This window comes from Cetorhinus maximus, chromosome 2 (genome assembly GCF_964194155.1).
Source record: "Cetorhinus maximus chromosome 2, sCetMax3.hap1.1, whole genome shotgun sequence".
Lineage (NCBI taxonomy): Eukaryota > Metazoa > Chordata > Chondrichthyes > Lamniformes > Cetorhinidae > Cetorhinus > Cetorhinus maximus.
The window spans coordinates 7616710-7629826 of record NC_135880.1 but is presented as its reverse complement, the minus strand read 5'-3'; the positions used below and the strand labels follow the sequence as shown (position 1 = coordinate 7629826).

At 46.1% G+C, this 13117-nt stretch overlaps 1 protein-coding gene across 1 annotated transcript in view; it reads left to right on the top strand.

The window, feature by feature from the left end:
- Nucleotides 1-13117, top strand: part of LOC144692089 (uncharacterized) — a 981581-nt gene that overhangs the window by 967661 nt on the left and 803 nt on the right. The window contains exons 9-10 of the mRNA XM_078560618.1: nt 11867-11920; nt 12030-12071. Of these exons, the coding sequence (XP_078416744.1) occupies nt 11867-11920; nt 12030-12071 (96 nt within the window). The remainder of the gene's footprint in view (nt 1-11866; nt 11921-12029; nt 12072-13117) is intronic.

The window sequence follows — 13117 nt, the reverse complement described above, 5'->3', positions numbered from 1 at the left end:
GCAAGGGGATCAGGACTGGGAGCTAAATATCCAAGGATATACATCCTATTGAAAAGATAGGCAGGTTGGCAGAGGGAGTGGGGTTGCTTTGTTAGTAAGAAATGAAATTAGATCGATGGCAAGAAATGACGTAGGGTCAGATGATGTAGAATCTGTGTGGGTAGAGTTGAGGAACCGCAAAGATAAAAAAACCATAATGGGAGTTATGTACAGGCCTCCGAACAGTAGTCAGGATGTGGGGTACAAGATACACCAGGAGATAGAAAAAGCGTGTAAGAAAGGCAAGGTTACAGAGATCATGGGGGATTTCAATATGCAGGTAGACTGGGAAAATCAGGTTGGTAGTGGATCCCAAGAAAAGGAATTTGTGGAATGTCTATGAGATGGCTTTTTGGAGCAGCTTGTGGTGGAGCCCACTAGGGAACAGGCAATTCTAGATTTAGTGATGTGTAATGAGGCAGATTTGATAAGGGAGCTTAAGGTGAACGAACCCTTAGGAGGAAGTGAGCATAATACGATAGAATTTACCCTGCAATTTGAGAGGAAAAAGCTGGAATCAGATGTAACGGTATTACAGTTGAATAAAGGCAACTACAGAAGCATGAGGGAGGAGCTGGCCAGGATTGACTGGGAGATGAGCCTAGCAGGAAAGACAGTGGAACAGCAATGGCAGGAGTTTCTGGGAGTAATTTGGGAGACACAGCAAAAATTCATCCCTAGGAAGAAGAAGCATACTAAAGGGAGGACGAGGCAACCATGGCTGACAAGGGAAGTCAGGGACAGCATAAAAGCTAAAGAGAAAGCATACAGTGCAGCGAAGAGCAGTGGGAAACCAGGGGTTTGGGAAGCCTACAAAGACCAACAAAGGACAACTAAAAAAGAAATAAGGAGGGAGAAGATTAAATATGAGGGTAAACTAGCCAGTATTATAAAAGAAGATTGCAAGAGATTTTTTAGATATATAAAGGGTAAGAGAGAGGCAAAAATGGACATTGGGCTGCTGGAAAATGACGCTGGAGAAGTAGTAGTGGGGAACAAAGAAATGGCGGAGGAACTGAATAGGTACTTTGCGTCAGTCTTCACGGTGGAAGACACGAGTAACATCCCCAAAGTTCAAGAGAGTCAGGGGGCAGAGGTGAGTATGGTGGCCATTACCAAGGAGAAGGTGCTAGGAAAACTGAAAGGTCTGAAGGTGGATAAATCACCTGGACCAGATGGATTACACCCCAGAGTTCTGAAGGAGATAGCTGAAGAACTAGTGGAGGCGTTAGTGGTGATCTTTCAGGAATCACTCGAGTCAGGGAGGGTCCCAGAGGACTGGAAAATAGCTAATGTAACCCCCCTGTTTAAGAAGGGAGTGAGGCAAAAGACAGGAAATTACAGGCTGATTAGCCTGACCTCGGTGCCGCACAGGAGGCTGCTCAGTAAGATAGGAGCCCATAGCGTTAGAGGCAAGGTACTAGCATGGATAGAAGATTGGCTGTCTGGCAGGAGGTAGAGAGTGGGGATAAGGGGGTCCTTCTCAGGATGGTGGCCGGTGACTAGTGGATTTCCGCAGGGGTCAGTGTTGGGACGACAACTTTTCACTTTATACATTAATGATCTAGATGAAGGAACTGAGGGCATCCTGGCTAAGTTTGCAGATGATACAAAGATAGGTGGAGGGACAGGTAGTATTGAGGAGGTGGGGAGGCTGCAGAAGGATTTGGACAGGTTAGGAGAATGGGCAAAGAAGTGGCAGATGGAATACAACGTGGGGAAGTGTGAGGTCATGCACTTTAGTAGGAAGAATAGAGGCATAGACTATTTTCTAAATGGGGAGAGAATTCAGAAGTCTGGAGTGCAAAGGGACTTGGGAGTCCTAGTCCAGGATTCTCTTAAGGTTAACTTGCAGGTTGAGTCGGTAGTTAGGAAGGCAAATGCAATGTTGGCATTTATTTCGAGAGGACTATAATATAAAAGCAGGGATGTGCTGCTGAGGCTTTATAAGGCTCTGGTCAGACCACATTTAGAATATTGTGAGCAATTTTGGGCCCCGTATCTCAGGAAGGATGTTCTAGCCCTGGAGAGGGTCCGGAGGAGGTTCATGAGAACGATCGCAGGAATGAAAGGCTTAACATATGAGGAACGTTTGAGGACTCTGGGTCTATACTCGATGGAGTTTAGAAGGATGAGGGGGGATCTGATTGAAACTTACAGAACACTGAAAGGCCTGGATAGAGTGGACATGGGGAAGATGTTTCCATTAGTAGGAGAGACTAGGACCCGAGGGCACAGCCTCAGTGTAAAGGGAAGACCTTTTAGAACAGAGATGAGGAGAAACTTCTTTAGCCAGAGAGTGGTGAGTCTATGGAATTCATTGCCACAGAAGGCTGTGGAGGCCAGGTCATTGAGTGTATTTAAGACGGAGATAGATAGGTTCTTGACTGGTAAGGGGATCAAAGGTTACGGAGAGAAGGTGGGAGAATGGGGTTAAGAAACTTATCAGCCATGATTGAATGACGGAGCAGACTCAATGGGCCGAATGGCCTAATTTCTGCTCCTATGTCTTATGAACGTTTTTCCTAGTGGGGTTCCGTAAGGCTCAGTAAAGGGTCCCTTGCTGTTCATGTCATAAATTGGCCATATGTTTTATAGAGGAAGAAACCGGTTGACTGTAGGGAGATATCAATGGACTGGTCATGTGGGCAGAAAAGTGGTAAATGTACCTCAATCTGAAGAAGTATGAAGTAACGTGTTTGGGGAGACCAAAGATGGCAAAGGAATACACACTCAATGGCAGGATCCTGAGAAATGTAGAGGTGACAAAGCACCTTAGAGTGTTGCTCTCGGTAGAAGGTAGCACGGCATGTAGATAAGGTAGTCAGGAATTCTTATAGGATACTTTCCTATATTGGCCGATGCCTAGAGTATAAGAACAGGGAGGTTTTGTTAGAATTGTATAAAACGCCAGTTGGACCACAGCTAGAATACTGCATCCAGTTCTGGTCACCACATTACAGGAAGGATCTGATCACACCTGAGAGGGTAGGGGGAGAATTTTAAGGACGTTGCTGGGAATGAAGAGTTTTAGCTACGAGGAAAGATTGAATGGGAAAGGTTGGTTTGTTTGAAACAGAGGGATCTGAAGGGAGATATAATTGAGGTGGATAAGATAATAAGGAGCCTGGATAGAGTGGATAGGGAGGCCCTATTTCCAACAGCAGAGAGGTCAATGACCAGGGACATAGGTTTAAAGTAATTGGTGGAATGTTTGGAGGAGGAGTTGAGGAGTAAATTTATTCACTCACAGGGTGGTGAATGTCTGGAACTGACTGCCTGAAAGAGTGTTAGGGGCAGAAACCCTCATCACATTGAAAAAACACTTGGATATGCATTTGAAGAGCCCAAACTTCCAGGGTTACGGACCAAAAGCTGGAAGGTGGGATCAGGGTGCATAGCACTTTATTGCTCAGCATATACATGATGGGCCAAATGGCCTCCCCTGTGCTGTAAATCTTTCTATGTTTCTATGTAAAGCTCCCTCTACATTGTATCATCAAACAGGGCAGGTATAGCAGGTGTTGCATATTGCATCAAGCCCCCTATACACTGTCCCATTCAGCTGCAGCACTGTCTGCTCACTAACAAGCACGGTTTCTCTGGTGGGTTAATATTTATGGGACTTAAGCTGTCTCCTCTGCTGTGGAGTGGCAGATGCCATTGAAGGATGGTAATGTCAGGGTGTTATACATCGTGACAAAATGAAAGCTTTTGACTGTAAATTCAGTCAATTTCATAGTGATGGGGGCGTGATACCAGTTGGTGGGTGTGTAAATTGGGGTGATACCCTCTCACAGCAAGATCTAATGCCCATTAGATCTGTCTGGGGATGGGTGGGTGGGATAATGTAAGAGCAGGAGGAGGCCATTCAGTCTCTCAAGCCGGCTTTGACATTCGATTAAGACCATGCCTGATTTGTACTTCAACTCCATTTTCCTTCCTTCGCTCTCTATCCTGTTAATTAAAGGAGGGAGAGATAAACCTTGTAACGACAGGCCCATGAGTCAAATGTTGGCAGAGGGAGACAATAATCTGGGACAAAATTAATTGGCACTTGGGAAAGTCTGGGTTAATAAATAAAAGCCAGTACAGATGTGTTAAACTCAAATTGTTTCAGAGGAACCTGATTGAGGTATTTGAAGTTGGAGAGTTGATGAGGGTAGTTGCAATAAACTTGGTGTACCGGATAGGCTTCCTCTTAGAAACAGTAAACTTTATGATGAGGTTTGAACCAAGCCCACCACTAGAAAGCTCCGCCCCTAAGATTACCTGCGCTTAGGGCTGATTCTTCTGTACAGTCACATGACCTTCAAAGCCATATAAAAGGTTTTACTTACAATCAGTACATCCCTCCCCCTTTAATTTTGTTTTACATCTTTTATTTAAAAGAATATCTTAATCCATAACATATACAAATACATACAGTTCATGGAATTATAGATTAAGTCTTTGAGGTTGTTTTCTGATTCGGGTAGAGCGATGTAACTCTATGGCTTGAGATTCTTCCACTGGATCGACTTGACCAGGAACTGCAGCATCAGGGACATCCTTAGACAATGGCAGTTCAGATTTATTTACTTCCACAGAGACATCAGGTATGACTATTCTTTGTCAATCTGGCGCCTCAGGGATTGAAGGTTCAACTTCAAGTTCAGGTGGAGTAACTGATTGCTGGAGCGCCTCTCTACTTCTTAGATAATCCACATGTTTCTGAACAATCCTGTTTTCCGCTTCCATTTGGTATGACAAAGGTCCTGCTTCAGAGACAATTGTACCAAGAACCTATCTCGGTCCAGTTCCAAAATTTCGCACAAGAACTGTCACTCGCACAGTAAGTTTTCAATCTTTACTGTGAAAATCATGATTCACTTCTGACTACTTTGGTTCCCTCCAAGTCAGGGAACAGCAGACTCAGTCTTGTACGAAGGCGGCATTTCATACCGATGTGGTTGACCCTTAAATGCCCCATGAAATGGCCTAGCAAGCCATCAGTTGTATCAAACAGCTACAAAGTCTCAAAAAAGGAATGAAGTCGGACAGACCGCCTGGCATCCACCTAGGCACCAGAAAGGGCAATGGCAAACTCAGCCCAGTTGACCCTGCAAAGTCCTCCTTACTAACTCATGGGGGCGAGTGCCAAAATTGGGAGAACTGTCTCACAGACTAGTCAAGCAAAAGCCTGACATAATCAGCCTCTCAGAATCATATCTTAAAGATAATATCCCAGACACCACCATCACCATCCCTGGGTATGTCCTGTCTCGCCGGCAGGATAGACTCAGCAGAGGTGGAGGCACAGTAGTATACAGTCGGGAGAGAGTTGCCCTGGAGTCCTCAACCTGGACTCTGGACTTCATGAAGTCTCATGGCATCAGGTCAAACATAGGCAAGGAAAGCTCCTGCTGATTACAATGTACCACCCTCCCTCAGCTGATGTATCAGTACTCCCCCATGTTGAACACCACATGGAAGAAGTTCTGGGGGTGGAAAGGGCACAGAATGTACCCTGGGTGGGGGACTTCAATGTTCATCAGCAATAGTGGCTCAGTAGCACCATTACTTACCGAGCTGGCTGAGCCCTAAGGGACATAGCTGCTAGACTGGGTCTGTGGCAGGTGGTGAGGGAACCAACAAGAGGGAAAAACATAGTTGACCTCTTCATCACCAACCTGCCTGCCACAAATGCGTCTGTCCATGAAGCATTTGCTACAATCTTCAGCCAGAAGTGCCAAGTGGATGATCCATCTCAGCCTCCTTCGGGGGTCTCCAGCATCACAGATGCCAGTCTTCAGCCAATTCAATTCACGCCATGTGATATCAAGAAATGGCTGAAGGCACTGGATACTGCAAAGGCTGTGGGCCCTGACAATACAACAGCAATAGTACTAAATACTTGTGCTCTAGAACTTGCCAAGCCCCTAGCCAAACTGTTCCAGTGCAGCTACAACCTGGCTATTTGGAAAATTTCCTAGGTACGTCCTGTACACAAAAAGCAGTACAAATCCAATCCGGCCAATTACTGAGATAAAAACAAAAAACTACTGCGGATGCTGGAAATCCAAAACAAAAACAGAATTACCTGGAAAAACTCAGCAGGTCTGGCAGCATCGGCGGAGAAGAAAAGAGTTGACGTTTCGAGTCCTCATGGCCCTTCGGCAGAACTGAGTAAATTTAGGAGAGGGGTGAAATAAAAGCTGGTTTAAGGTTGTGGGGGGGTGGGGGGCGGTGGGGTGGGGGGAGAGAAGTTTGGGGGGGGGCAGTGGTTGCAGGGACAAGCAAGCAGTGATAGGAGCAGATAATCAAAAGATGTCACAGACAAAAGGAACAAAGAGGTGTTAAAGGTGGTGATATTATCTAAGAAAATGTGCTAATTAAGAATGGATGGCAGGACACTCAGAACTGTACCGTGAGTGTCCTGCCATCCATTCTTAATTAGCACATTTTCTTAGATAATATCACCACCTTTAACACCTCTTTGTTCCTTTTGTCTGTGACATCTTTTGATTATCTGCTCCTATCACTGCTTGCTTGTCCCTACACCCCCCCCCCAACTTCTCTCCCCCCGCACCCCCCCAACCTTAAACCAGCTTATATTTCAACCCTCTCCTAACTTTACTCAGTTCTGCCGAAGGGTCATGAGGACTCGAAACGTCAACTCTTTTCTTCTCCGCCGATGTTGCCAGACCTGCTGAGTTTTTCCAGGTAATTCTGTTTTTGTTCCGGCCAATTACTGCCCTATCAATCTACTCTCGATCATCAGTAAAGTAATGGAAAGGATCATTAACAGTGCTATCAAGCGGCACTTGCTTAACAATAACCTGCTCACTGATGCCCAGTTAGGGTTCTGCCAGGGCCACTCAGCTCCTGACCTCATTACAAGTTTTGGTTCAAACGTGGACAAAAGAGCTGAACTCCCAAGGTGAGGTGAGAGTGACTGCCCTTGTCATCAAGGCAGCATTTGACTGAGTGTGGCATCAAGGAGCCCTAGCAAACTGAAGTCAATGGGAATCGGGGGAAAACTCTCCACTGGTTGGTATCATATCTAGCACAAAGGAAGATGGTTGTTGGAGGCCAGTCATCTCAGCTCCACGACATCACTGCAGGAGTTACTCAGGGTAGTATCCTTGGCCCAACCATCTTCAGCTGCTTCATCAATGACCTTCCCTCCATCATAAGGTCAGAAGTGGGGATGTTCACTGATGATTGCACAATGTTCAGCACCATTCATGACTCCTCAGATACTGAAGCAGTCCATGTCCAAATGCAGCAAGATCTGTACAATATCCAGGCTTGGGCTGACAAGTGGCATGTAACATTCGTGGCATACAAGTGCCAGGCAATGACCATCTCCAACAAGAGGGAATCTAACCATTTCCCCTTGACGTTCAATGGCATTACCATCACTGAATCCTCCACTATCAACATCCTGGGGGTTACCATTGATCAGAAATTGGTGGGGTGGTAAATAGTGATGAGGATAGCCTTAGATTACAGGAGGACATGGATGGGCTGGTCAGATGGATTGATTAGTGGCAAATGCAATTTAATCCAGATAAGTGTGAGGTGATGCACTTGGGCAGGACAAACAAGGCACAAGAATACACGATGAATGGCTGGCCTGGGAAGTATTGAGGATCAGAGGGATCTTGGTGTGCATGTCCACCTGTCCTTTAAGGTAATGGACAGATAGATAAGACGGTTAAGAAGACATATGGGATACTTGCCTTTATTAGCCGAGGCATAGAATATAAGAGCAGGGAGGTTATGCTGGAACTGTATAAAACGCTGGTTAGACCACAGCTAGAGTATTGCGTGCAGTTCTGGAATCCGCATTATAGGAAGGATGTGATTGCACTAGAGAGAGTGCAGAGGAGATTTACCAGGATGTTGCCTGGGCTGGAGATTTTCTTATGAGGTGAGATTGGATAGATTGGGGTTTTTTTCACTGGAGCAGAGGAGATTGACGGGGGACATAATTGAGGTGTATAAAATTATGAGGGGCATAGATAGGGTAGACAGGAAGGAACTTTTCCCCTTGGTGGAGGGATCAGTAACCAGGGGGCATAGATTTAAGGTAAGGGTCAGGAGGTTTAGAGGGGATGTGAGGAAGAATTTTTTCACCCAGAGGGTGGTGGGAATCTGGAACTCACTGCCTGAAAGGCTGGTAGAGGCAGAACCCCTCAAAACATTTAAGACGGATCTGGATGTGCACTTGCGATGCCATGGCATACAAGGCTATGGGCCTAGTGCTGGAAAATGGGATTAGAATCATTAGGTACTTGTTTGACTGGTGCGGACTCGATTGGCCGAAGGGCCCTTTTCTGTGCTGTAGACCTCTATGACTCTATGACTAAGAGAAACTGAGCTGGATTAGCCATATAAATACTGTGGCTACAAGAGCAGGTCAGAGGCTAGGAATCCTGTGACGAGTAACCCACCTCCTGACTCCCCAAAGCATGTCCACCATCTACAAGGCACAAGTCAGGAGTGTGATGGAATATTCCCCACTTTCCTGGATGAATGCAGCTCCCACAACACTCAAGACGTTTGACACCATCCAGGACAAAGCAGCTTGCTTGATTAGCACCACACCTACAAACAGTCACTCTCTCCACCACCGGCGTACAGTAGCAGCAGTGTAAGCCATCTACAAGATGCACTGTCGGAATTCACATCACCTTCGACAGCACCTTCCAAACCCACGACCACTGCCATTTGGATGGACAAGGACAGCAAATAGATGGGAATACCATCACCTGGAAGTTCCCCTCCAAGCCACGCACCATCCTGACTTGGAAATATATCACCGTTCCTTCACTGTCGCTGGGTCAAAATCTTGGAATTCCATTCCTAACAGCACTGTGGGTGTACCTACACCACCTGGACTGCAGCGGTTCAAGAAGGCAGCTCACCACCACCTTCTCAAGGGCAATGAGGGATGCGCAATAAATGCTGGCCCAGCCAGTGATACCTGTACCCCATGAATGAATAAATAAAATGGATGCAACCTTTGATTATCCACTTGATGACCCAAATAAGTGACTTCAGTCGCTTGGAAAGTACACTTTTCTTTTTTCAATCGTACACCAGCCTCCAAAAATCTCCTTAAAATCTCTTCTAGGTTGGCCAAATGTTCAGCTTCCATTGATCCGGTGATCAGGACGTTGTTCTGGTACACCACAGCTCGAGGAAGTCCTTGCAGTAGGCTTTCCATGGTTCTTTGGAAAATCGCATAGGCAGAATATACACCAAAGGGTAGGTGTGTATATTGATACAGGCCCTTGTGCGTGTTGATGGTTACATACCCTCTTGCTGTGTTCTCCAGCTCGAGCTGTTGGTATGCATGGCTCATGTCCAGTTTGGTGTAGGATTTTCCTCCAGCCAGCTTAGCGTACAGATCTTCAATCCTTGGGATTGGATATTTGACTAATTTAACATCCTCATTCACAGTTAATTTGTAGTCTCGGCAAATGCGAATAGTTTGATCTAGTTTCATCACGAGGACTATGGCAGTGCCCATTCTGAAAATTGGACTGGCTGGATTATTCCTCGCTTCTCTAAGCGGCACAATTCTGCATCTACCTTCCCCTTTAGGGCGTAAGGCACAGGTCTGGCCTTAAATAACTGGGGTGTTGTCTCCGAATCTATGTATATTTTTGCTTGTAGGCCTTTTATCTTTCCCAACTCGTCCTGGAATACGCTGTCATGCTTTTTTAACTGCTCAGGAATTCCTCCTCTTCTAACTTGAAAAATTTCTGACCAGTTGAGTTTAATGTCTTTCAACCAAAGCAACCCAGAAGTAAAGGCCCTTCACCTGTTACAACAATCACTGACAGCTGGGCTGTCTGTTGCCTGTAGGTTGCAGGTACAGAGGCGATGAATTTTTCCTCAGTATCTTCATCAGAGTCAAGGGACAGGACATGAGCGCTGATGACCCATATTGGTCATGGCTGAGTTGTAGATGAGGTGTCATGAGGCAAGAGTGTCAAGAGATAGAATCATACAGCACAGAAGGAGCTCATTCAGCCCATCGTACCCATGCTGGCTCATTGAAAGAGCTGTCCGATTAGTCCCATTCTCCTGCTCTTTACCCAAAAGCCCTGAAAATATCTCCCCTTCAAGTGTTTATCCAGTTCCCCTTTTCAAAGTTACTACTAACACCAAGCTTTCAGAGAGCACATTCCGGATTATAACAATTTACTGCATATGTTTTTTCCTGATGGTGCTTCTGGTCCCTTTACCAATTGCCTTAAAACTGATCCCTTTTGCAAGCCAATATGAAATCAAGATGGCTGATGATAGTAAACCCTCCAGTCAAAGTTTCTCTAAACTTTCTCTGCTTGAAGAATGAAGGAGAACAATCCCAAACTCTCCATTTTCTGCACTGAAGTGAAAAACCCAACCCTGGTACCATTCCACTAAATCTCCTCAGCACCCTCTCTAAGGCCTTGACATCCTTCCCAGAATGTGGTGTCTGGAATTGAACACAATACTCCAGCTGTGCCTAACCAGTGTCGTATAAATGGTTAGAGTGACTTTTTTCTTTTGTACTCTTTGCCTCTATGGGGAAAGCTCCCCAAACTTTTTCCCGGCATGACTCCATTTTAATGCCTCAGGCGTCATGTGCCCCCAGGTGAAAATATTGGAGGGGGCGGGGGGGGGGAACAAGAGTTGCTAAGGGATTGGAGAGGCTTCAGTTGTTGAGTTGAGGGGGAACAGTTGAGTCTGCCCCATCCTTCACCCCATCTCCCCCTCCTTCACACCCATCCCCTCCCCCTTCAACCCCCAACTCCCCCTCCTTCACTCCCCATTTCCCCCTCCTTCACCCTCTCATCTTCCCCTCCTTTACCTCATCACCCCCTCCACTCACGATCTCCCTCGTGGGGAAAGTTGATGAAAAGGCAGGGTTTTTCCTGCCCATTCACAGGCTTTTTTTTTGCAGCAGCAATCGGGGCTCAGAGAGCAGTCCATTTAGCCACACCTACCAGAGTGAAGATTTAAAGGGGCCTCACCGATGTCAGAAATCAGGCTGAGCTTCATAGCAGCCATTGCTGCCCTCAAGCTCGTGGCTCCAAAATCTCTTCTTGCGACCCCACTGGGGGTTGAGACCCACAGTTTTGGAAGCTCTGCCTTAGATCCCATTTGCCCCTTTTTCCCTTGAGAACTTCAATCAAATCACCGCTAACCTTCTAAATTCCAGGGAATGTGACCCTAACTGTGATGCTCCTTCTTGTAATTTAACCCTGTGAGTCCCGATATCATCAACGTACGCTGCTCCCCCTCCCAGGACAGTATATCTTTCCTAAGCCGTGGTGACCAGAACGGCTGACAAGTCCAAAAAGTCGCAAAATTTAAAATTCTCCTCCTTGTGCTCAAATCCCTACAAAACCTTGCCCCTATCTCTGTAACATCCTGTAGCCTTACAAACCTCCGAGAATTCTTCATTCCTCTAATTCTGGCCTTTTGCCTATCCCTGATTCTCATCGCAACGCCATTGATGGCCGTTGCCTCAGCCACCAAGGCTGTGAGCTCTGGGATTCCCTTTCTAAAGATCTCCTGCTCCTCGCTACCTGTCTTTCCCCGTTTTAAGTCGCTCCATGTACCATATCTGTTTGACCAAGTGTCTGATCACCTGTCCTAATATCTCCCTGTGTGTCTCGGTGTTGAATTATGGTCTGATTCTTGGGCAGCACTTGTGATGCTTTACGATGATAAATGTGCGATATAAATACAAGATGCTGTAGTGCTGAAAGGTTCCTTGAATCGAGGGGAAGAAGGCTGAAGACGTAATGCAGTTTCAGAGTGGATATTGTTTGTGTTACAGCTGAACCTGGTTCCTGTACCTACGCCAGCATAGTGATTGGCAGCAACAGAAAAGGTAACCGGCTATCAACCGATGTTCAACATATTTTACACCTCTTTCCATTTAGTGATATTTCTCAATGTTTAAAATTCATCCTCCTGACTAACGGAACATTCTCCTTCAGTTCAAGGTGGCAGGAATCTCACAGTCGCTGAATCAGAAGAGAGTGAGTCAGTTTTTCCTTTCAAAATACTATTCCTAATTTTTTCTCCTTCCCTCAGCCTCTGAAGGGCATTCTCCCATGTGTGAACCCCAGTGGCAGTCGGGGATGGGTGATCCATCTCTCTGTTATTGGGTTTTGATGGTATCATCATTTTCCCAGAAGCTTGACTGCTAGTACCTCTGTCTGTCCTGTGCTGGCCTTACACAGTCCACATGGGTCAACTGCACATAGTCCAATAAATCCGTCATCCATTTTATCCACTCCTATGTTTTCCATCTATCTTTCATTCTAATAATTGTCTCTGTCTACCATCTCTAATGATGTGACCAAAGTATTGTATCTTTCTTTGATGTTACACACTAACTTCATCGCTTCTCCAGCCATTTCCAGCATTAACTCATTAATCTTTCTGTCTGTGTTGGATATGCAGAACATCATCCTTTTTTTCCACATCCCTGTCCATATCCCAAGCCCGCAGATGTGGACATATAGGAGGTTTCATCACATGACCTCAAAACTTTGATTGACACCCCATCCACCACCTTAAACATTCACTCCCTCCACCACCGACACACAGTAGCAGCAGTGTGTAGCATCTACAAGATGCACTGTAGCAACTCACCAAGGCTCCTTCGACAGCACCTTCCAAATCTGCGACCTCAACCACCTAGAAGGTCAAGGGCAGCAGTTACATGGGAACACCACCACCTAGGAGTTCCCATCCAAGTAACTCACCATCCTGACTTGGAAACATATCGCCGTTCCTTCACTGTCACTGGGTCAAAATCCTGGAACTCCCTCCCTAACAGCACTGTGGGTGTACCTACACCACATGGACTGTAGTGGTTCAAGAAGGCAGCTCACCACCACCTTCTCAAGGGCAACTAGGGATGGGAAATAAATGTTGGCCCAACCAGCGAAGCCCACATCCCGTGAAAGAATAAAACAAAACCCTTCCCCCTCCCCCAGCCCTCCTTCTATTGGTCAGCCTGCCTGTCCATTCTCACACGATGCAGCTTTTCTGCACCAATCAGAAAGCAATCAGACTT